Raw genomic sequence first — 23,278 nt, forward strand, 5'->3', positions numbered from 1 at the left:
CCTCGACCAGATGTCCTGCGCGGACGGATCCCAATGCCTCCAAAAAATCACTCCTATTGGCACTCAAGCTCCTCCAGCTCTAGGAACCCCAACCCTCCGAGACCCCAGCCAGACTACTGAAAGCTCCCTAGCTCTTGTCTCGGTCCCCCCAAGGGCGGGCAGGGTCCTGACCAGGCAAGGCTGCCCCCTCCAGAGCTTCAGTTCCTTCAGTGACCTTGACCACCTCCCTGTGACCTCCTGGTCAGCTCCCGCCCCACCCGTGACAGACACCTCGGACCACCCAAGTTGCTCTCCTGCACTTTGGTGTTTTATTATTTCCAAATCGCAGGCATATACACACGGGTAATAAGGGCACTGTTAAAATAAAAAACGGAGCCAAAATGGCCTGGCTGAAGTGGCCAGTGGGCCACTCTGAGTGACGGGGGCCTGGGCCCTGTCCTCCTGCCTCCAGAGAGTCCCTGGGTAGGGGCCCGTTGGCACCATCGGGCCTGTGCCCCGCAGTGACCTCGCTCAGCAGCCCCGCGGGGCCGAGGGGCCGCGCGGGGTCTTGCACTGTGGGGAGAAGCCCCGGCAGCTGCCCGCCCTTCCCCGTGCCGCCCTGGTAGAGAACCGACAGTCCTGTCCCCAGAGGTCTAGCTGCTGCAGGCAGACACCAGTCCCCTGGGTGTCCATCACGCGCTGATCCAGCCCTGGAGCCCCCGGCCGCGGCCACCGTGCTCAGAGGACCTGCTCTGTGCTGGAGGCGGAGATGTCCAGAAGCCGCCAGGCTGCATAGGGGTTGAGCTCGTCCTGGTCTCGGCAGAGCGCCCACACGTACAGCATGCGCAGCACCTTCTCCTGCCGAGGTGGGGAAGGTGAGGGCTGGGGACAAGGGGCTGTCCAGAGGAGCAGGGCAGAACACAGAGGGGACGCCAGGAGGGACCAGGGAGTGGGGCTGGGGGTGTCAGCCTGGCTCTGGGCTCCAGAGGCTGCAACTCAGGACTTGGCCCAACCAGACAGGTCAGTCACCCTCTGACCTCCACCAGGCCCGACTGGGACCCCAGACTTCTGGAAGCCCCGCCCTGCTGTTTCTGCACAGTCACAAAACCTCCTGGCTCCAAAGTGCAAGGCAGCTGAAGATGGCCACCTGCCCGTGCTGCTCCATTTCCTCTCGCACTCACCGGGTCACCCTCGACCACCTCGCCTTTGGGGTTCTTGATCACCATCACCAGCTGGGCCTGGAAGGTGATGATCAGCACAGGTCCCTGCTCCATCATCTTGCCCATGGCCAGCTGCGGGGGTGGGGGGTGTGGGGGGAGAGGGCTCAGAGAGTGGCCACACCCCTTCCCTGCTGCTCCCCTTGTGGTGCAGATCCCCGCTTCCCAGGGAGCGGCCCCAGCACTCCCCTCGTGCCCCTCGCTGGGCCAGGCCCCCGAAGGAGGCTGAGGAGTCCAGTCGTCCGTTTCCAGGTGGGAGATTCCCACGAGACCCTTCCCAATGTGACCCATTGTCTGAACTGCTAAGACCTGGGCTGGGCGGCCACATCAAGGCCCCGCAAAGGGCCCAGTCGTGCACACAGGCAGGGGTAGAGGGAAGCGTGCGCTGGCGTGTCTCCAGCTCCCCATAGGGACCGTCGGGGCCTGAGTAGTCCTGACAAAGCGTCCCCCTTCCCAGTAAAGTTGCAGGGACAATACTGCCTTTGGGGGCCCCGAGGTCTGGGCAGCAGCAACCCCTGCGTCTGCCACCTGCCTAAGAATTCTCCCACCACGGGCTTCCGCTGAAAGGGCCCCGGAGGTCCCTTAACCCAAGCACCTGCCCATGTCAGGACTCCTGCAGGGACGGGGCGCCCCTGTGACGAGCACACCCCCCGGGAGAGACACTCACGTCAACGCTGTCGATATCCAGGATGCGGGAGTGGAACTGCAGGCCCAGCGCCCTGGCCTGCTGGATCGGGTGAGCCAGCTGGCTGTAGGTCTGCAATGAGAAGCCGCACGCCTGGGGCCGCACGCACGCACGCACGCCTGGGGCCGCGCGCACGCACGCACGCCTGGGGCCGCGCGCACGCACGCACGCCGGAACGCAAGCCCCGCCCGAGCACCGCAGCACCGAGGCTGGCGCGCCGCGGGCCCGACACACGGTCCTGGGCGGCTCTCCCCGCAGGCTGGCTCGCCAGCCGAGCCCCGCGCTTTCAGCCCTCGAACCGTCCAGAAACGGCTCCTGGCGCGGGCTGTGCTACGCCAGGCGCGGCAGACGCCAGGCGCACGGGTCCAAGCAGGCGGCCTGGTGCCCCCCGTTTGCTGGCCCGAGTCGCACACCCCTCCCTCGTTACAAAGGCAGCACCGCATCAGGACTACCGACTGAAAGTGGTATCATCGGGAGAGCTGGTAATTTTCCTGCCACAGAATCTGAAACACAGCCCCAGGGGTAAGTTGAGGCCTCTCTGGCTGATCTTGGACTTGCCCCTATTCACCGCACTCTGAATCCTGGCCTGGAATCAAACGCGTTTTCTAGGATTTGCCCTAATCCACGGCTGCTCTGAAATGAGCTGCCCGGGGTGCCTCCTCCTCGCTGACCAGCTGCTCCGGGAAGCTGCTGCCCGCAGGCAGCCCGTTCTTCCGAAGGGGCAGCGCGGCCCGCATAACACCCCTGGCCCCCCCCAGCCTGCTCCCAGGCCCAGGACATGTGCAGCCTTGTAGCTTTCCTCCAGAAGCTTCTCTGGACTCAGCAACTATGATGGAAGACATTCCAATCACAACTACTTTTTATGGAAATAACTGCTACCAAGAAAACAAATGCTGCTGCTCCCATTTCTGGTGTGATTCTTAAAAAATGACATTTAAAAAACACCTCTGTGTGAGCACCTGCAATTTCAAGTGCATTTCCAGGGGCACCAGCAGCTCTCTGGCAAAGATAATCAACCACATTCTAATGGTGCCAAAGTATTAAAAAAAAAAAAAAAAAAAAGAAACACCACCACCACTCACAAATGCCTGTTGGATTAGTCACCATGCAGAGGAGTATTTTAAAAAAAAATCTGACATCTTCTCCTCTGCTTTCTCCAAGTTGTTTGTGAGCTGGAAGCAGAACAGAGTCAGCCAAAAAAGGCTCTGGATTGCTTAATACAAATAAGCTCAGAAAAAGAAAAAAAAAAAAAAACCACGAAGACACAGGTCAGGGAGTGAGCAGGGTGAGGCGACGTGGCCAGCCAGAGCCCTGCAGGCACGGGGAGGCTGCCAGGCTCCAGGGAAGACAGGGTGTGCTCCTGAGGGGGGCTGACCCCGTCACCCATGGCCTGGCACCGTGCAGCCTGGGGACCTTGAGCCCCGACTCTGGGGAGCAGTCAGGCCTCGTCAGGACACGGCTCCTCCCCATGCGGGAAATCTATCACCGTCTGTTTTGATCTGTGTTTCGGGAACTCGAAGTGAGGACAGCTAATGAGTCCAGCCAGCGCTTTGTGTCCTGCAAATGCTGCCTGTGTTCATGCTGTACCCTTATAATGCCTGTGACATGGGCGTGATGATGGACGCTGGCCCGGGGATGGGAAGGTCACACACACCCCTCTCCGCCCAGCCCTGGCCCCCGGGGTCCCCCCACAATCAGGACACCAGACCCCGTCATGCCCTTCTCAGACCATGCTGCCGAAGCAGATCTCCAAGCTATGACTCTTTCTAGGCCTAACTAGAAAAAATAAAAAGAAAGAAGTACTCACAGCTTCATAGCACCAATCTTTGAGAATGTCGAGCTCTCCAGAAATCATGGCCTAAAAAGGGGAAAACAAAAAAAATTAGCTCGAGACTAAGAGGGGACGATCTAGGCAGGAGGCCCTCCCCCACAGGCTCTACCTGGGGAGCAGGGGGCCTTGAATTGGGCTGCAGCAATGGGCACCCCTCCTCAGGCCCTGGGGACCAAGAGCTTGTGTGTGTGACCCCCGGCAGCCCAGGGTGGTCCCAAGGGCCTCGTGGGAGGAGGCAGAGGAAGGTGGCAGCGTGGTGGGCTCACCCTGGCCAGGAAACTGAGCCAGGGAGGCCAGGAGCTGCATTCTCCCTCCACTGGGGATGGAGCTTTGCACAGCTGGGTCCACAAAAGCACAGAGGAGGGGTCCCGGGGGTGGCCTCCCCAGGTGCCATGGGGGAGACCTCCGCAGGAACTTGGAGGCAGGGCTGAACCTGCTCAAGGTGACGGAGGAGCTGAGGGCCCGAGGGAAAGCACAAGCAGGCTGGGGGCTGAGACAGCCTCACCCCAGAAGAAACTGCCTGTGCTCGGACTGCTGCTTTTGGGGATTGCTCCATGTCTACCTCCTCCCTTCCTGCCCAAAGTGGCATGAGGGACCTGGGAAATCGGAAGGGGAGGGGGACCCATGAAGGTCACTGGGATGGAGGAGGCAGGAGGGGACAGGAACCCACTGGGGCTTGCAAGGCCTTTCTGTGGTCTCATTAGGACTTTTCCTGGGCTCCGGCCACGTCTTGGGGGCTAAAGGAGCAGACGTGGCAGAGGAAAAGGCAGCCGACTCGGGCAGGGGCCTTGTGGAGGGCTGGTTGCAGCGGGACTTTGGGCAAGCCGCTCCCTCCTCGTTTCTGAGCCAGGAAGGGGATAGAAGATGGGATTCAGGATTCCCATAGAGAGGACACCTCGGAGGAGAGCCCCCTTAGGGTCCCCCTCATGGCTTGCCCCATGGGCTACAGCTTCACCCACCCCTGAAAGGCCCCGGGCAGCCGCTCACTGCAGCCTCCAAGGAACCACCTCAAGCACAGAGCACGAGGGAACCAGACAGGAGGCTCCAGGCCAGCTTTCAAGGGAGGCAGGAGCTGCTGCCGGACATCGTGACCGGGAACTCAGTCCCGGGAGCAGACGCACCCAACAGCCAATGCAAGAAAGCAGCTGCCGTCGTGGGGACCAACAGGGCCCACAGGCGACCCCAGGTGCCTTCTCAGAGGTGCGTGACTAACAAGGGCCAGGCATGGGGTGCTCAGGCCTCTGAAGGCGGGACAGGTGTCTGCCCCGGCAGAGCGCTCCATCAGGCCACAGCCGGTGTCGTGCGCAGCCCAGGGCGATAAGAGGCCGGCCAGGACGGGGAGGGCCCGCTGAGGGGGCAACCCACCTCCAGGACGTTGGGGATGATGTCGTTCTCACACTGCTGCAGGAACCGCTCCTTGTCAAAGGCGGGGTCAACTCGCAGGATCTCCGTGAGCACCTCTGACATCTCCGTCTTGGAGAATAGGCCCCCTGGAGGCAGCCGAGCCAGGAGTGGGTCGAGGGCCCACGGCCCTCCCCTGCTGCCAGCCCCGGTGGCAAGGACAGGCAAGCCACTCACCCAGCAAGTCCGTGACCTTGTCTGTCAGCGCGCGGGACGCCCGGATGAGTGCGTTGTCACTTTCGTCATACTTCATCTTCATCTCGAAGAACCCTGTGGGGACATGGGCCGGGGTCAAGGGGCCCTTCCAGAATGACACCCCTACTCCATGACTTCCGAGGGCTCCTCGGGGCCCCTACGAGATCCAGTCTCCGTGCAGGCTGGGTAAACGAGCGGACTTCTCTGAGCCTGCGTCCCCAGTGGTGGGCCGAGGGGGCTGTGCGAACCGTGAGGGGCCGCCCTGCTAGCTGGGGCTCTCCCTCCAAAGGAAACAGGCCTTTAGCAACCCTCACAGGACAAGGGACGAGGGTGGGTGGCACCTGGGGAGCCCCATGCCCCAGACAAGAACAGAGAACTCTGGGGCCTCGAGCTGGCTGGCCGGGCCCCACCAGCGCTCCCTATGAGGGAGCGTCTCACGGGGAAATCCACAGCCGTGTGCCCAGTCGCCCTGCTGCTAGCAACCGCTCTGGCAACGGCAACGATGGGTGACTCGGCCCCCATGGTAGGGTCCCTGGCCCGCCAGCCCGAAATGTACCGCTGCCCGCGTGAGCAGGGCTGCCTGTCGGCCTGTGCTCTGCCAGGGCTCTGCTGCTCACTGGCTGGGCGATCCTGTGGAAGTGGCTGGTCCTCTCTGACCCCGGTCTCCTCCTCTGTAAAGTGGGGGTCTGGCTTGTGCCCAGCACATGGGGAGCACTGAGTGAGTTTCCGTGGTCACGGCTACGCTGTCAGCTGAGCCTCCGAGATGTGAACACTCACGATTAAAGACCACATTGTTGTCCCTGAAGTCTTTCCACTGCTGGTACCACTTGGAGTCCTTGTGCAGCACGACTCCCAGGGCCTCCCTGGGAAGACCGGGCCGGCGGTGAGCAGCAGCGCGGGAGCCCCGCCACCCACCCGGCCCCGGGGGGAGGGGTGTAGCGGGACAGCCCACCCCGCGCCTCTCAGCCTCCTCTCTGTTCCCCACCCCACCCGCTCCCCCAGACGCACTAGGGAGCAGGAACTGTTGAGCAGAAAAGAAGCTGAGGAATGAACTGACTCGGGCAGAACCTTCTGCGGGCGCTCGGCCACACCCAGTGCGTGGGGTGGGACACAGGCGCTGGCCGGTCTGCTACCTACTCATTGGGCTCAAACACCTTCTCTTCCTTGAACTTCTCTCCCGCAAACTCCTTCCTCTTCCTGAGCCGCTCTGGCCTCCGATAGGGCCCGGTCTGCCCCAGCACACTCTCGTCAAGCTCCTTCTTCACAGACTCCACCCCCTGGAGGGAAGCAGCCAGCCACGCGGTGGGCACTCGTGACCTGCCCGACATCGCAGACCACCACGGTGGGCCTGTGTGTTTGTGCCCCACGTCGGAGAGCATCTGCTGGGAACCCCAACGTAGGGCCTGATGACACCCCAGGGGCTCGGCCTCCCCCAGTGTTGAGGTCACGTGGCTCAGAGTGACCTGCCCGACTTCCCTGCATGGGCAGCGGGACTGTTCTAGATGGACCCTGCTTTTCTTTGGCCTCCCTCTCATTCCCGAGACAGAGGCTCTGGCCCTGTTCAGCTGGCTGTGCACGCCCCGCTCTGTAGGGCCTGCCCCCTCCACCTGTGGCCTCTTCCCTGTATGTTCCTCTGTCACATGTCGCTCAGGAACTGCTCATCCCCTCCTGGGACCCCAGACCCCTTGAGAGCAGAAACAAGGACTTTCTATCTTGTGGCCCCTGTGGCCAGCAGAGGGCTCAGCCACGGGAGGATTCGACAGGTGATAGGGAACGAATTCGGGACCTCCAGTCACCCTGAGTGCAAAAGGTCCCTGGCTTAGAGGCACAAGCTAAGGATGTTAGCGGCGGAGAAGCTCTCACTTGCCCGAGGCTGCCTAGCCGGGAGCGGAGCACAGACCGGGTGCCTCGGGTGGGCTGAGCCCCGAGGTGGGAATTCTGGCTCCCGGACGCCGCGCAGGCCAAGGCAGGGCACCCCCGGCAGCAGGGGCAGCAGGCCGCCCCACCTGAGAGAGGGCTCTGAAGGCGGCAGTCTTGCCCAGCTTCTCCCCACCCTTGGACACTGACTCGGCGGACTGCTTGGCAGTCTTGGCTGCTTCTTCCACGCTCTCCTTGATTTTCCGGCCAAAGTCGCTTTTACTGACTTCGTCGAGACTCTACTGAGACAGAGGGATAGAGGTGTCAGCACAGGACCGCTCGGGGCCTGCATGAGCTCCCCCAGAGCTAAGGCCAGTTGAGCCCTCCAAAGGGCGGGAACGGGTGTTCTGAGCTCGTCTGGCCTGTGGGGCCCCGAGACTCAGGCCCCCCGTGTACAAAGTCTGGGGTGCTGGACCCCTGGGCTCTGGGCGACACCAGGTCAACTGGCTCTCCCCAGAATGGGCAGGAGAGGCAGCCGAGGGATAACGGGAGAAACCTGCGTCCAGCACTGCACCGGCCTGCCCTGCTCTCCCGCCCAGAACAGAGGAAAGCAAAACAAGGCACAAAAAGGAAGCCCCTGGCGCAACTCCCTGCCTTCCCCACCCTCGCCTGGGGGCCAAGCAGCGCTTCCTGGTGTTTAGGCAGGAAGAAAAAAAAAATCCTCGTTTCTGCTCCGGTCTTTGCCAGCGGCAGCCAAGCTTCTCACCCGAGTGGTAAACTGCAGGGCACGTGGGCTAGTGTGACTCTGCCCTCCTTCCTGGGGGCGCTGCGCAACCTAACTCCGGAAGCCACCGCACCAGGCCTGCTCTTCCCTCGCCTGCCGCCCACGGCTCCGCAGCCCCCGGGCCAAGTCCCGCCCTGCCCGGGCACCAGCTCAGCCGCTGCTCCTGGCACCGCTCTCTCCTCCCAGACGCGACCCACAGATGGCCCCGAGCCGCGGCCAATGGAGCGTGGCGGCCCAGAGACCGTTACCTCCTTCACTGTGCCCGAGAGCTCCCCCAGCTTCTTCTTTATCACCTCGCTCGTCCGCACCGTTTCGGATTCAATGGTTTTCTACGGGAGGGATGTCGTTTGTTACGCCGCCGCAGTTATCTTACAGGCAAGGGTCCAAAGAAGCATTTTTCTCAGCAGCCCTCTCCCCTGCCAGCCTGCCCACCCCGGGGCCCCTCACTGCGCCACAGCCCGGCCGGCGGGCTCAGCAGCCGAAGGCTGACACGTGGAGACCCTCTAGGCCCAGCCCCTGGCTCCACTCCCTCGCTAGGTGCAGGGGTGATCTGGCCCCCTCCGCAGCCCCTCCCCCCGGCTCACTGACATTATCCTGCCTCACTCTGCACCCCTGCAGCTGCCAGCCCCTGCCGGATCTCCCGCAGCCACTGTCCCCCCGACCTGCCCCCAAACCACCCCTTCCTTAATGGAAAGGAAGGGTGACCTGCCGCCGACGGAATAGGCCTTGCGCACGGCCTGGGAAGGGGCCCGGAGAACAAAAAGCCCAGGGTCCTGGCGCGGGCGCCCACTGGTAGGAGGGGAGGCTGCCCCCACCTCACAGCCCTCGTGCGGCAGAGGCGGCGGAGCCCGCTCGCTAAGAGACGGCGACCGTTAAGGCCACCTGCAGTGCTGTAACCCGCTTTCCACCCGCTTGGCTCAGAGGGCCACGACCAGCTCTCAGGAGCAGTGCGTCTCAAGCCCACTGCTCCAGCGGTCACCAGGGGAGGCCGGCCGACGCACACGCGGGCCCGGCAGCTACGGGGGGCGCCGGGACCCTGCATTTCTCACGCGCTCCCCAGAGAAGCTGGCGCTGTCGGTGTGCAGAGCACGGCGCTCCATCTCAGCACAGGAACGGAGGGCTGACGACGTACTCCTGTCCCCCCCGCCCCCAGCGCCAGCGCAGTGACCTCACCTTCCCCCGCCACGCCGGCACCGCGCGGGAAGCAAGTGTCCCACCAGGGGAGACGCGAAGCAGAGGGACTCACGTATTTCCTTCTGGCTTCCTGGAGCGCGTCGGACTCTTCCAACTTGCGGGCCTCATCTCGGAACTTTTTTATACTTTCTTTCATTTCTTTGTTTTTGGCTAATTCTTGTTTGATATTATCCAGTAAGCCAGAGAGAAAGCCTTTCCTGTTTCCAGAAGAATAGGATCTGGACTAGAAAGAATGTAAAAGAAACAAAGGGTTTGTACTTTTTCCTCTGTACCGATACGGGTTTCACAATGAATAGCTACCTCTTTAATGAGCGACAAAAGTCAAATCAAAAAAGCATCAGGTGAGGGGCACCTGGGTGGCTCAGTTGATTAAGCATCTGCCTTCAGCTCAGGTCATGATCCCAGGGTCCTGGGATGGAGCCCCAAGTTGGGCTCCCTGCCCAGTCGGGAGTCTGTTTCTCCCTAGGTGCAGGGGTGATCTTCTCCCTCTTCCTCTGCCCCTTACCCCCATTCGTGTTCTCTCTCTCTCCCTCCCTCCCTCTCATAAATAAATAAAATATTTTTAAAAAAATATTTAGAAAAAAAAGCATGAGGTGGTAAACTATGAGATGTCCAGACTATGAAATGTTATTCAATAATAAAAAGAAATGAGTTAGCAAGCCATGAAAAGATATTGTGGCCTTCCGCAACGTCATATGTCAATGACATCTCAATTTAAAAAAGACACAGAAGGGGGTGCCTGGGTGGCTCAGTCGTTAAGCGTCTGCCTTCGGCTCAGGTCATGATCCCAGGGTCCTGGGATCGAGCCCCACATCGGGCTCCCTGCTCGGCGGGAAGCCTGCTTCTCCCTCTCCCACTCCCCCTGCTTGTGTTCCCTCTCTCGCTGTGTCTCTCTCTGTCAAATAAATAAATAAAATCTTAAAAAAAATAAAAAATTAAAAAATTAAAATAAAAAAGACACAGAGGAACCTTGGCTGAGAGATGCTGGTCTGAAGAGACTCCAGACGGTATGATCCCCACTCTAGGCCCTTCTGGAAAAGGTGAAACCATGCAGACAGTAAAAGGATCTGTGGTTGTCACAGGCTGGTGGGGTGGGGGGGAGATGAATGGGCAGAGCCCAAGGGAGTTTCAGGGCACCGAGACTACTCTCTGTGACACGACTATGGGGGACACAGGGCAGACGTCTGTCCACAGCCTGGGAATGTACAGTACCCAGAGCGAACCCTGAGGCAAACTGTGGACTGTAGTTAATAACAGATCAATACCTGCTTATGAGTCGGAACAACCATGCTACACTAAGGCAAGATGCGCCTCATGGTGAAAATGCCTCACGGGGAAAACTGTGTGCCCAGGTGGGAGGAGAGGGGGAGAGGAAGTTGATGGGAACTCTCTGTACTTCCTGTTCAGGTTTTTTGTACTTCTAAAAATGCTCAAAAGAATAAAGTCTACTCTAAAACAAAACAAAGTACCAGGCTCCTTCTTCAACAGAGGAGACCCTGGATGAGAAACGGGTGCAGCTTAGAATCCTCAGAGGGATTCAAATGTGCTCATCTAAGGTGAAGGTCAACACCCAAAGGGGCCCTGGGCCCAGGACTGGGACAACATCCCAAAGAAGCTGGCATAGGGCCCTACTCCCTGGGCTTCTGGGGCCGGGGTAACTTCTTCCTTTGGGGTCACTCTCAAGTCCCAAGTTGGGCCTCACATGTCACCCTTGGGCTTGGCATAAACCTCCCTCGTTTATGGATCACTGTCACCAAGAGCTGAAGCTCAGGGGTCCCCCTCATAGGAAAAACCCGACACACCCAGAGGCCAGAGCCTAGGGAGGCCAAAAGAAAGGCCAAGGCCCCACTCCACGCACAAGAGCTGGTACACTGCCCAAGACACAGGCTCCAGGGTCAGACTGAGCCAGAGTTGGGTCCCTGCTTCGCCAAAAGCATGAGAGCAGGCTCTGAAAAGGGAACGCTTGGAGAACCATGCGAGGGAGCCGCAGCATGGGGCAGGGACCGCTTCCATGGTGTACCAGTGCACCGTGGCCGGGGCCTGCCTTCCCATTTTTCAGGGTGACTGACTCCTGAGCCCCCATCAAGCCCCAGGGCCAGCCTGGCCAGCCTTTCTCGGGGTGGGGGGGGGGGGGAATGGACTCTTGGTGAGGGAGTCCAGGTTCTAAGACCGTCTGGGACTGCGCCACCGCCTGTGTGAGCGTCTACTGCTGGGAGGAGACTCAGAGGGAAGGGTAGGGTGTGAGCTGCCCCAGTGTGTGGGTTCGGGGAAGTAGGTCAGCTTCTGGGCTTTCCTCCCTGTGGTGGTGAGGCACCCACAGAAAGAAGCATGGTTGAAGAGGTATGAAGGGAAGGGCAAAAGCTCTAGAAAATGCGGTCTGTGGGGAACAAGAGAAACAGAAAACTGAGCCCCCGAGACGGGTGACTCTGCTCAAATGCCTGGAGGGCTGTCACGCAGAAAAGGCAAGAGCCACAGGGAAGTGGATTTCAGCTGAGTCCAGGGATGCCTTTCCAGCTATTAGAGCTGACACATCATCTGCCTTGTCAGGCGGGAGTTCTACCTCTGTTAATGCCAAGCACCTCTCGAGATCCTGAGAGGACCAGTACGCGGGACTCTGGAACCCTTCGCGAAGGCCTTAGATGTGGAATGTCAGCCAATCGGTTGCCCCAGGCAGTGTGGGCATCTTGCAGCGCTCTCTCCTGTCCACTAGGCCTGATCTCTCAGAAGACTTTCCCCTCCTCTCAGCTTGCTAGCATTCTGAGTCACTCACCACGGGCAGCTCTCTGCTGGGCCGGCGTATGTGACAGGTACCACGGCGTAGCGGCACCAGGTTGTGGCTGGACAGAAACCGGACTCCACTGCCGAGGCATTTCTAATTGGGGGAGAAAAGAGAAAGACCCAATTCAGTTAAGAGAATGACTGGGAAGTAAGCAGGCCACGCTAAAAAGCTGGGGGTCGCCCAAGACTCATTTGCCGATTTTTACCGCATGCCTGTGCTGTAAGCTAGACCCTCTGCAATCTTGCTAAATTCTGAGAAGCCAGTGGAATCTTGCGGAAAAGACGACACTGGATCTGCACCTCCAGGGTCCATGTCTACTTTCCTGCCTCTGAACCTGGGGGAAACCAGAGAAGTCCCAGGAAATGCCAACCTATGGTGGAAGAAGGCGAATCGTGCCAGTCTAATTTAATCCTGGAGACTGAAATGGGCACCCAGAGCCTCGACGCTGGCAGTAAACAGTCTTCTCTCACAAGCATCCCCCACTTCTGCCAGCCCCAGAAGGCCAGAGACCTGGGCTTTCAGAGGTAAAACACGGAGTACTTATTGTTCCAGGCACAACCCTGGGAGAAACCTACCATGTCCCAGGGTTGGGTTGCCAGTGGGACAACTGAGGGGACCCACCTGGGCAAAAACACTACTAATGCCATGTGAAAGGCATTTCTGCTCCTACCAAATGAAGAACTTTTAAGCTCCATAAGAGAAGGGCCTGGACCTGCACAGGCCTTGAAACCTAGCACCCAGCACTGAACCACACACGCTGATGTCAATGACCCCACAGAACCACTCTTCCAGTGGTGCCTGGGTGGCTCAGATGTTAAGTGTCTGCCTTCAGCTCAGGTCATGATCCCGGGGTCCTGGGATCGAGCCCCGCATCGGGCTCCCTGCTCGGCGGGAAGCCTGCTTCTCCCTCTCCCACTCCCCCAGCTTGTGTTCCCTCTCTCGCTGTCTCTCTCTGTCAAATAAATAAATAAAATCTTTAAAAAAAGTCAAAAAACCACTCTTCCATTTCCACATTCCCTGGGCCTTTCCTCTCCCTGTTTCACGCCTCCTTTCTCCAGAAACTTTAAGCAACATCCCAAACTCATACAAATGCCACCATCTCTTATAGTTCAAGAGTAACTCCTGAGACGCCTGGCTGGCTCAGTCGGAAGAGCATGAGACTCTTGATCTTGGGGTCATGAGTTCAAGCCCCATGCTGGGGGTAGAGATGACTTAAAAAAACTTACCAAAAAAATTATTTATTTTTTATTTTTTTGAAGATTTTATTTATTTATTTGACAGAGAGAGAGACAGAGAGAGAGGGAACACAAGCAGGGGGAGTGGGAGAGGAAAGCAGGCTTCCCGCGGAGCAGGGAGCCCAATGTGGGGCTCGATCCCAGGACCCTGGGATCATGACCTGAGCCGAAGGCAGACGCTTAACAACTGAGCCACCCAGGCGCCCCCCAAAAATTATTTTTTTAAAAAAAGAGTAACTCCCGGGACGCCTGGGTCATGATCCCAGGGTCCTGGGACCGGGCCCCGCATCAGGCTCCCTGCTCAGCTGGGAGCCTGCTTTTCCCTATCCCTCTGCCTGCCGCTCCCCCTGCTTGTTCTGTCAGATAAATAAAATCTTTAAAAAAAAAAAAAAGAGAGAGAGAGTAACTCCCAAGAGTTTAGTTTAGTTTAGTAAGTTGTTTTTCTCTGCCTACACCTATTGATCCTGGAGCACTGACTTCAGCAACAGTCTGAGATATAAGTGGATGGCTGTCTAACTTGGGAAAGAAATTCCACAGTAAGCCCAAACCTGAGGCTGGTGCCCCACCAGTTTTGTGCCCAAATCCAAACGTGTAAATTCAATCTCTCAACCCTGACTCAAAAGACAAGCAGCCAAAAAGAAGAATCAGCCCTGAGTCAGACAGCTTCTTTCTCCCCACACTAGGATCCCTGTAAGATATTTTCCTCCCTCCAGAGTCTGGCTCTGTCGTCAGTCTGACCCAGGATTTTGGCCAGGTCAGCTACCCCCCCAGCTGACACTGTGGGCAGGTTGCTTAACCTTTCTGACTCCCAGTTTCCTAACCGACTTCCAGCAACACGAAATACTACTGTTTTCTGAGCAGGCCAGACACACCTCAACTCCCACCGCCCCCATGAGCTCAAGCTCTCAGCCAGGGAGAGAACTACCTCCCGCACTTTCACACGGAGGGTTAGGAGGAGCGATGCAGGAAATGCCCTCGGTAGAGGACCTGGCATATAAACGCGAGCCGTGACTGTCACGGTGTTTTGACTTCTCGCTCCTTCTCCACTGGGCGCCGAGGCCACCATTCACTCCCCTATGCACGGGGAGCGTGATCAGGAAGTGAGGGGCGATTCGCCCCCCGCCGGGCTCCGCCCATGGCCGCCACCCAGCCGGCACGCTCTGCCCCCGCCCATGCGCTTCGCTCCGGGACCCGGGGCCCGGCCTCCGCCGACCCAACGCCCTAAACCCAAGGCTCTCGCTGAGCCCAAGGAAGGGCCGAGGGGGCCAAAGGCCTGAGGACAAAAAGGCGCTGGAGGTCGCAGGCCTGGAGCTCCCTAGACCCGCCCCTACTCCGCACCCCAACCCTGCACGTCCGCTTACCCGCGGGCAGCGACACCAGCCTCCCCACAGCGCCGCCGCCGCCATGTTGCTGGATCCCGTGTGACCTTCTGGCAACGCGGCCCGATGGCGTCACCAGCCGCGTCTATGTGGCGCGGCGTGGGCCTGGGAAAAGCCGGCCCTAGGGGCGGGGTTTCGGAGAGGAAACAGCCTCTGATTAGACAGCATTCCCGGGGAGGGCGGGGCCTTGGAGAGCGGTCTGGGGTAGGGGCGGGGCCTAATGAGCTGGAGATTCCTAGAGAGCTAGGCCTCTGATAGGGCAGGATTTCGGAAGGCGGGGCCTGTGACTGGATGTCGGCGTGGGGGGGGCGGGCACTTTTTTGAAGCGGAGACCTCTGGTTGGATAAGACTACGAAGGGGCGGATCGTGAGGGCGCGAATTCCGTCCCCCGCGGTGATCTCCCCGACAGATCGCGCCGGGTTGCAGTGGCCGGAAGGACAAGTGGAGCGGCTGCCCACAGGGATGGATTCAGCTGGATTCTGACTGATTGGCCCGCGGACCAGCCCGGTAGTGACTGACCCTGGCTCTCACTGACAGTGGCCTACGGTGACCGACAGACGGGCAAGTGAGTTGCTCCCAGAGCGAGAGCACGAGCCCACTTTGTTCAGCACTTTGAGAAAGCTCCTGTTGGTTTTAGTCCAGAACAGGAAGATGAAGCTAAGACCAGGCTGGGTGGAGGCCGCTCCTCCGTGGATTCCGTGTGAATTGACACACCTGGCCCTAAAGAAGATTAGGCCTTTGTCTTTTTAGCACCTGGATACTATTTTCCATTTAGAAAATGCCGCCACCAAGTGGCGGTACCTTAACATGGCCATGCGATCTGAGTCTAGGAGAGATGGGGAGCTGGTACCGTGGGGGAGTCAATGCATGCTGCCTTTGCCCTTTTGAAGCCTTTTGAGTTATTAAACTGTGATAAGGTCTGTGGGACTTGAAAGGGAGGCAACATACACTCCCTAGCTTCAGGGTTGGACAGATTCTCTGTCTCTCAGAAGCTCCACCTCGAGGTGGGAGTAAGTAATGAGGGCTTCCACTCTGGCTTTGAAATGTCTTTACTCCAAGAAGAGCAAACTAGTTAAGTGGTTGGGATATATAGGTTTGTTGCTGAGAAGAAGGTCTGGAAGAAGAAGAGCCCTTGAAGGAGACTGGGCAGGACTGGTCAACAGGTAGGAAGAGCACCTGGAAGACCTCGGAGAAGGCAGGCGGAGTGTGGAGTGTTGAATGCTACGGGGAACTCAGGCAAGGCAGGCCAGGCCAGACCTGTGTCCATTGTCCTTGGCATTTTTGCAATATGGAGGTCCCTGGTGAGACAAGCAAGAGCATTTTGGTTGAATGGTGATTGTGGAAGCCAGGTTTCAGTGGGTTGAGGTTTTTTTTGTTTTGTTTTGTTTTTTTACAGAGGTGTGCTGGAGTCAGCTTGTACTGGCCGGCGAGAGCGAATTGTTGAATTTTTAGGAATTTGGGAGCTAGTTGTTAAACACGGCCCTTGTTTAAAAGTTCATTGTATAAACTTCCCCATCAAATGGATTGTATTTAGACAAAGGTAATAAATACTCAAAACTCAGCACTTCCTAATTATTTTTCCACGTGTTGCTAGCTGTGCTACTGAGGGTATTTACATAAATCACATCTGTATGATGGAAATACTGTTACGCGTGCTGTTGCATCTTCTGTCAGTTCCGTGTTCAGTGACACCGCATCAGTAGCTTGAAGTCCGCCACGGTGGGAGGAGTATTTACACCACAGGAATTGGCAAACACTACAGATCGGGAGCTTTTGGTTCGTTTGGAGGGCCAGCTAGTAAACATTCAGCCAGCACGTAGTAGGGCAGGCATGGGCACCTCTGAGAAATCCTTGCTGTATGTAGAGGGAGAAATGATGGCAGCTGAGGAACATATGGGGAGCATTGAGGGTGCTCTGTTTGTTTCTCCACCTTTTCATTTTGAAACACTTGAAAGCCACAAACAAGTTGCAAGCACAGTATAATGAACACTCGTGGACGCTTCACCTAGATTCATTTTGCCACTTGCTTTAGCCATCTCTGTTATATATACACACACAGATACACACACACGTACATATACAAGCAGATTTGTTTGTTTTGCTAAACGTTTGAAGGAGAGTTGCAGACATCAAGACACTTCCCCTTCAATACCGATCAGCACATTTCTGATAAGGGCATTCTTTTTTTTTTTTTTAAGATTTTTATTTATTTACTTGACAGAGAGACAGTGAGAGAGGAAACACAAGCGGGGGAGTGGGAGAGGGAGAAGCAGGCTTCCCGCGGAGCAGGGAGCCCTATGCGGGGCTCGAGCTCAGGACCCTAGGATCATGACCTGAGCCGAAGGCAGACGCTTAACGACTGAGCCACCCAGGCGCCCCCGTATTTTCCGTATTTTTACAACAGTGGGCATATAGTTGACGATACGTCCTGTACGCTTAAAAATTGGTTAAGATCTCTGGCTCTCTCACTCTCTAAGTCAGAAAGAGAGCCCTCACCAAGGACCGAATTCTGCCAGCACCTTGATCTTGGAGTTTCAAGTCTCCAGAACTGTGAGACATTAATTGTGGTTTACCCCCCTCCCCGCCCCGCCCCCGCCCAGTCTGTGGTATTTTGTTGCAGCAGTCCCAGCTGACTAAGACCTTCAGGTCTCCCTGATCAGTAGACCAAGCCGTGTGCTCAAGGCTCCCTGGTGGGGTGGCAGGGTGCAGGGAACCTTCCCAGCACTGTATGGTGAGTGTGCACTGGGCAAGGTCAATGGCAAGACCAAGAGCAGGACAAGGACCAAGGCACTCAGGGAGCTGCCCTGTGGAGAAGCATCCAGAAAGCCTGTTCTTGGGAGTGTGTGTGTGCAGTGTTCATCCAGGAAGGGCAAGATTTGGGGCTGGGATTATCACAGAAAGACTGTTATTTCACTGTGGCCCTGTAACAAATTATTCCAAAACAGGATGGCTTAACAGCACAGTGGTGGTTCCTGGTGACTGGCGGGTGGGGAAATGGGCAGGTGTTGTTCAGTGCATATCAAGTTTCAGTTATGCAAGGTGAGTAAGTGCTAGAGTTCTGCTGGCACATAGGGCCTACAATTCGCAATGCTGTATTGTGCACTTCAAAAGTTTTAGTTTTAAAACATTCATGTTAAGTGTTCTCCCACCCACCCACCCCCGCCCCTAAAACAAAGGATACGGGAAAACTTTGCAGGTGAGGGACATGTGACCTCGATTGTGGTGATGGTGTCACGGGTCTGTGCGTATGTCCAAAACGCACCACATTATGTACATGAAGTAGCTGCAGATTTTGCATATCCGTTATACCTCAATAAAGCTGTTTTTAACAATATCATGGCTTAAGACGAGTTTGTATGCTCTCACCATTTCTGTGGGTCAGGCATCTTGGTGTGACCCAACTGGTCCTCTGGCTCAGTGTCTCACGGGTCTGTGATACAGGTGTCAGGTGGGGCTGTCATCTTCTCAAGGCCCGATGGGGGGAGGCTCTGCTCCAGGGTCACTCATACGGCTGTTGGCAGGATTCAGTCCCTTGCCAGCTGTTGGACCGAGGGCCTCCATTTCTCATGGACCACAGGCTTCAGTGTTTGCCAGGTGGGCATGCGGCAGCTTCCAACTGCCAGCTGCCATAGCCAACTTCCGTCCACGGGTGTAAGAGAGGGCCAGCAAGGCAGAAGTCACAGTCTTTTGTAACCTAATCTCAGATGTGACATCCCATCCCATTTATCATATTCTGTTAGTTAAAATGGACTCATTAGATCCTGTCTATACTCAAGGAGAGAGGATCAGACAAGAGCATGAATATAGGAGATGGGAACCATGGGGGCCAATTTAGAACCCCCTCCCCATAAGCGTTAGAGTGTTTTGATTCTGCAGCCTGGGGAGGGTGAGACTCGGGGCTCAGGGGTAACACCCCCTGCATTTTGTATAGTTATACTGTAACAAAACCTGGGGCCTGGGCAGTGTCTACTTTTTGTGCTTAGAGATTTCCTTCTTGGCCTATGTAAGTTATCAATCTTTGTTACTGGTCCTTGAAAACACCTGTGACTAGTCATGCTGACAGCATGTACTCTGGATAGGATGTGATACGATGAGAAGGGCCCTTCACCTCTGGGGTTTTCTTCCCAAAACCCATCACCCCAGTCTATCTGTGAGAAAAGCATCAGCAAAATTGAGTGGAAAGTCAAGGAAGTTCCCATATACCGCACCGTACCCTCTGCCCCTCTGCATGCACAGCCTCCCCAACTGTCAACATAACACCAAAGGGACACCTTTGTTACCATCAATGAACCCACACCGACGCATCATTATCATCCAGAGCCCATGCCTTACATTGGTGTCCACTCTGTGGGTTTGGACAGATGGATAATGAATGTATCCATCGTTATGGTAACATACAGAGTATTTCACTGCCCTAAAAATCCCCTGTGTTCCACTTCTACATCTCTCCCCGCCCCGCACCACTGACAGCCACTGATCCTTTTACTGTCTGTATGCTTTTGCCTTTTCCAGAATGTCATAGAGTTGGAATCCTACAGTGTGCAGCCTTTTCAGATTGGCTTCTCTCGCTTAGTCCTATGCATTTGAGGTTCCTCCGTGTCTTTTCATGGCTGGAGAGTTCGTCTCTTTTTCGTGCTGAATAGCATCCCATTGTCTGGATGTCCCACAGTCTATCCCTTCACCCACTGAAGGATGTCTGGGTTGCTTCCAAGTCCAAAGCTGCTATAGACACTTGTGTGTGCAGGTTTGGGTGTGTGGTTGTAAGGTTTTCACTTCATTCGGGTAATATCAAGGAGTGTGACTGTTGGACAGAAGATTTCTAGTCTCATACCCTCACTTTGCCATAGTTTCTTAAGTTCTCGCTGCGATTATGTTTCTGGCAGTTTATTCTATTTCTAACATTTTTCTGTGGTGTGATTGTATTTTATGAAGCACAGAGTTTTAATAATGCCCTGTCTCCAACTTCGCGTAATGTTTATCACTATGTAATCAGGCTCTTTTTTCTTTTTGGCCTAAATGATGGTTTTTCTAGATTAATATTGCCGGCCCAATAATCTTAATTAAGAATAATAGCTGTGATTTATCAAGCTCTCTAGGCCAGGCAGTGTGCCAAGAGATTCACATACTGGCTTAGTTAGGCCCTTTTCAGCCGTGAAGAACCTGAATGAGGGACTCCAGCATCTAACCATGTAGGTAGGCCCCGAGGGCGGACCCGGACAGCCCCCTGATTTCGGGTAGACCAGATGGGGACCCAGGCACATCCTTAGCAAGAGAAGTCTGCTGCTTGCAACCTATGCTCCTCCCGCATCCCTTCTCCCAACAACCCCCTCAATGCTGTTCTGGGCTGGATGTCATCCCCCCCCCCCCGCCCCCTCCCCTGCCAAATTCATCTGTTGGACGATCTGACCCCCAGCACTAAAGAATGTGACGATTTGGAGACAAGGCCTTTAAAGTGATAAGTAAGTTCCGATGAGGTCATTAGGATGGATCCTCGTCCAGTGTGACCGGTGTCCGTCTAGGAAGAGGAGGTGAGGACGCAGACACGCGCACAGGGATGGCCATCAGCCGGCCAAGGACAGAGGCCTCACCAGCAGCCACGTCTGCCCGCGGCTTGATCTCTGGCCCCCGGAGCTGCGAGACGACACGTTTCCGGTGTGTGAGCCCCCCAGGGCTGTGTACTTTGTTAGGGCAGTCCTTGCAAACGCCTGCAACAGCTTCTCTGCATCCTCCCTCGGCCCAGAGCCCCTGCCCACGCCCAGCTGCTGCCGTGGCCCACAGGCCTCCATGTTCTGTCTGGCTTCCTTCCCGGCCCTTCTCCCTCCTCTACCGGCTGGCTCTCTCCTCCAGCCCCTGTTCCCCTCCTCCAGGTACAATAATAGCTCCTGGCATTGGAGGAGCACCCCATCTGCTCCAGAACAGCGTGCTTGGCCCTGGGAAGCGCCATCTTCTTCAGCGCCAGCCCTACCCGCCTCCCCACCCAGCACCCCCACCCCTTGAGGCGGATGCTAGCAGGAGCTCTTTTGTACAGATGGGCGCCCAAAGCTGCCCACAGCCGCTGGCAGCCTCAGAAAGGATGTGGCTGGCCCGGTTAGGGCAGGGCTGTCCTCCCAGGTTAAGGGTTGGGGGGGGGACTCCTGGCCCTGGGGGGCAGGGGATGAGGACAGGATGCTGGGGGGGGGGAGGGAGGGAGCAGCCTATGCAAATGTCAGGGGTGCAGAAGGGCGTGGTGGGTGTCCTGTGGGCCCTAGAGTCAGCTCTGTTTGCGCAACCATCCCTCTGGTTGCAGTGAGGAGGCCACTGAGGTCCCTAGGAGACACCATAGTGTCCCAAACCAGGGGCCCTGGCAGGTGGGCCTGCTGAGGAGCCAGGAGATAGGCTGCCTTTTAGGGGCTAAGGCGGGCAGCAGAGGCCATTATTAAGCACCTCGCTGATCTCTCTTCTCGAAATTATTTGCGCTCATCAGAGTCCACGTAGGTCATGGGTGGGATAGGCAGTAGGCAGCGGATGCAGAGCCTAGGGGGCAATCAGGCCTTTCAAAGAGCCAGGCCTGACCTGTTAGCAGGGCTGACTTATCTATTAAATGCCCAGTGCATTGGGGGCCCTTGCAAATGTTTCAGTTTCTTTTAAACTGAGAAGGAAAAGCCCCCATGATCTAGTCTGGATTCTACCCATCTTTTTTTTTTTTTTTTTTAAAGATTTACTTATTTATTTATTTGAGAGAGAGAATGAGAGATGGAATGAGCAGGGAGAATGACAGAGGGAGAGAGAGAAGCAGACCCCTCGCTGAGCAGGGAGCCCGATGTGGGACTCGATCCCAGGACCCTGAGATCATGACCTGAGCCAAAGACAGACACTCAACCAACTGAGCCACCCAGGTGCCCCGATTCTATCCATCTTTATGCCCCACCTCGGTTGTAAAGTTTAACTTTTAATATATACATATAAATATATATATTTTTTTCTTTATGGACTATGGGACCCATGAAGGCCAAAGTGCCTGGGGCCCATGCAAGTCACAATGGGGCATACTTTTAGCATATTTTGGGGGACTGATCATCCTAGGGCCTGTCTTTTCAGTCTTGGTACTATTATCAACCCCTTTTCTGTTACCATGATCCAGAAAGGGAAGATGGGGAGGAGAGAAAAGAGGGAAAAACCCACCAGTGTGGAGGAGGCCTGCGCACGCCCACATTCACAGCAGCACTATTCATTAACAGCCAAAAGGTGGAAAGCAACCAACCCTAGTGTCTACCGACAGATGAATGGATAAACACAATGTGGTGCATCCGTACGCTGGAATGGTATTCAGCCTCACAAAGGGATAACGTTCTGACACCTGCTACAACAGGGATGGACCTGAAAACACTTGCCAAGTGAAGCAAGCCAACAGTCTCTGGAATACATGGAGCTCTGAATGCAGACAGTCTTCTGGGGCGTAGGGGCCGGCCCCATTGTCTGGCGCCAGGCCCTGGGCTGATCAGGACAGGGGGTAGTTGCCCCGAGTGTGAGAGCCCCGCAGAGGAGGGGGCTGGGGGTGTGGGCTCTGCATCGACTGGTCTGCACATGAAAGGTGCAGTTTGGGCAAGTTGTTTTGCTCTCTCTAGGAATTAGCGAGCCCTGGGAGGGGCAAGTCTTTCCCAGATCAGCAAGGCCCCGAGGTGACAGAGCATCAGAATACAGAAAATAGGGGCACCTGGTGGCTCAGTCGGTTAAGTGTTCGATTCTTGATTTGGACTCAGGTCACGATCTCAGGGTCGAGAGGTCGAGCCCCGCGTTGGGCTCTGTGCTGAGTGCGGAGCCTGCTTGGGATTCTCTCTCTCTCCCTCACCCTCTGCCCCGCCCCCCCCAAAAGATGAAAGATTTTAGCATCTTTGAATTTTTCCTCATTATGACAAATAACAGTTGGACATTTGAGGACAAGAGAACATATTATATAAATACAGTTACAGTTGTTATATAAAAATAGTTAAAATTTTTATATTTTCTAGACTTCATGATCTCCCTGGTGTCAGATCCAGAAAGCCTCTTTCTAAGAAGAGCAGTTGTATGAAGGCAAAACAGATAAAAACATTTCCAGATTACCAAATTCATAATCTGCCACATCACTTATCAAGCCTCATGCTCTAATCTGTCACTACCGACAGTTTGTGTTTCTTCCAAGACTTCATTCTAACACATTTAGATTGGTTCTGAATCCATTCTTTCCTCTGAGCAAGGAAGGCAATACCATTGCTTTCTTCTAATGTAAAAGAGTCTTTAAAAAAAAAATAAGAAGAAGAATCACCAGAGAAACGTCTTTATTTTTTTAAAGATTTTATTTATTTATTTATTTATTTATTTATTTATTTATTTATTTAACAGGGGGAGGGGAGAGAGAGAGAGAAGCAGGCTCCCCACTGAGCAGGGAGCCCAACACGGGGCTCGATCCCAGGACCCGGGGATCATGACCTGAGCCGAAGGCAGACGCTTCACTGACTGAGCCACCCAGGTGCCCCTGTAAAAAGAGTCTTATGAGATTCCAGGGCAGTTTAGCTCAGATGCCCATACAGAACATACCCTCCGAGTGGTTCTCTCCCAGCATGGTTGTGCTGGGGGAGCTCAGCTGCCCTGCAGACGGCTGGCTTCCTTTGCAGTCGAGGGTGTCAGCTGGAAACATAGAACCACCTCCAGACGAGTCAGCTCCTGGTGAGTCGATACCATGCTGCTCCCCGATTTCTCTCCTCTCAGCCTGCTTGAAATCCC

At 56.0% G+C, this 23,278-nt stretch overlaps 1 protein-coding gene and 1 long non-coding RNA gene across 2 annotated transcripts; one reads left to right on the top strand and one right to left on the bottom strand.

Annotated features, from left to right (window-relative positions):
• Positions 1-285: 285 nt before the first annotated feature.
• TIMM44 (translocase of inner mitochondrial membrane 44) lies at positions 286-14,625 on the bottom strand. The gene is made up of 13 exons (XM_036066017.2): positions 14,519-14,625; positions 11,914-12,015; positions 9,196-9,366; positions 8,198-8,278; positions 7,315-7,464; positions 6,446-6,585; positions 6,086-6,171; positions 5,291-5,383; positions 5,078-5,202; positions 3,689-3,739; positions 1,864-1,953; positions 1,161-1,271; positions 286-837 (listed from the first exon to the last, which is right to left on the bottom strand). Exons 1-13 carry the CDS (start codon positions 14,561-14,563, stop codon positions 718-720), a joined length of 1,365 nt encoding a protein of 454 aa, XP_035921910.1. The 5' UTR covers positions 14,564-14,625; the 3' UTR covers positions 286-717.
• A 307-nt stretch (positions 14,626-14,932) lies between these two features.
• On the top strand, positions 14,933-16,097 carry LOC144380107 (uncharacterized). Its single transcript, XR_013443922.1, has 2 exons — positions 14,933-15,101; positions 15,933-16,097. It is a non-coding gene; the product is annotated as an uncharacterized LOC144380107 (long non-coding RNA).
• Positions 16,098-23,278: the final 7,181 nt, after the last annotated feature.

Source organism: Halichoerus grypus, chromosome 1, assembly GCF_964656455.1.
Source record: "Halichoerus grypus chromosome 1, mHalGry1.hap1.1, whole genome shotgun sequence".
NCBI lineage: Eukaryota > Metazoa > Chordata > Mammalia > Carnivora > Phocidae > Halichoerus > Halichoerus grypus.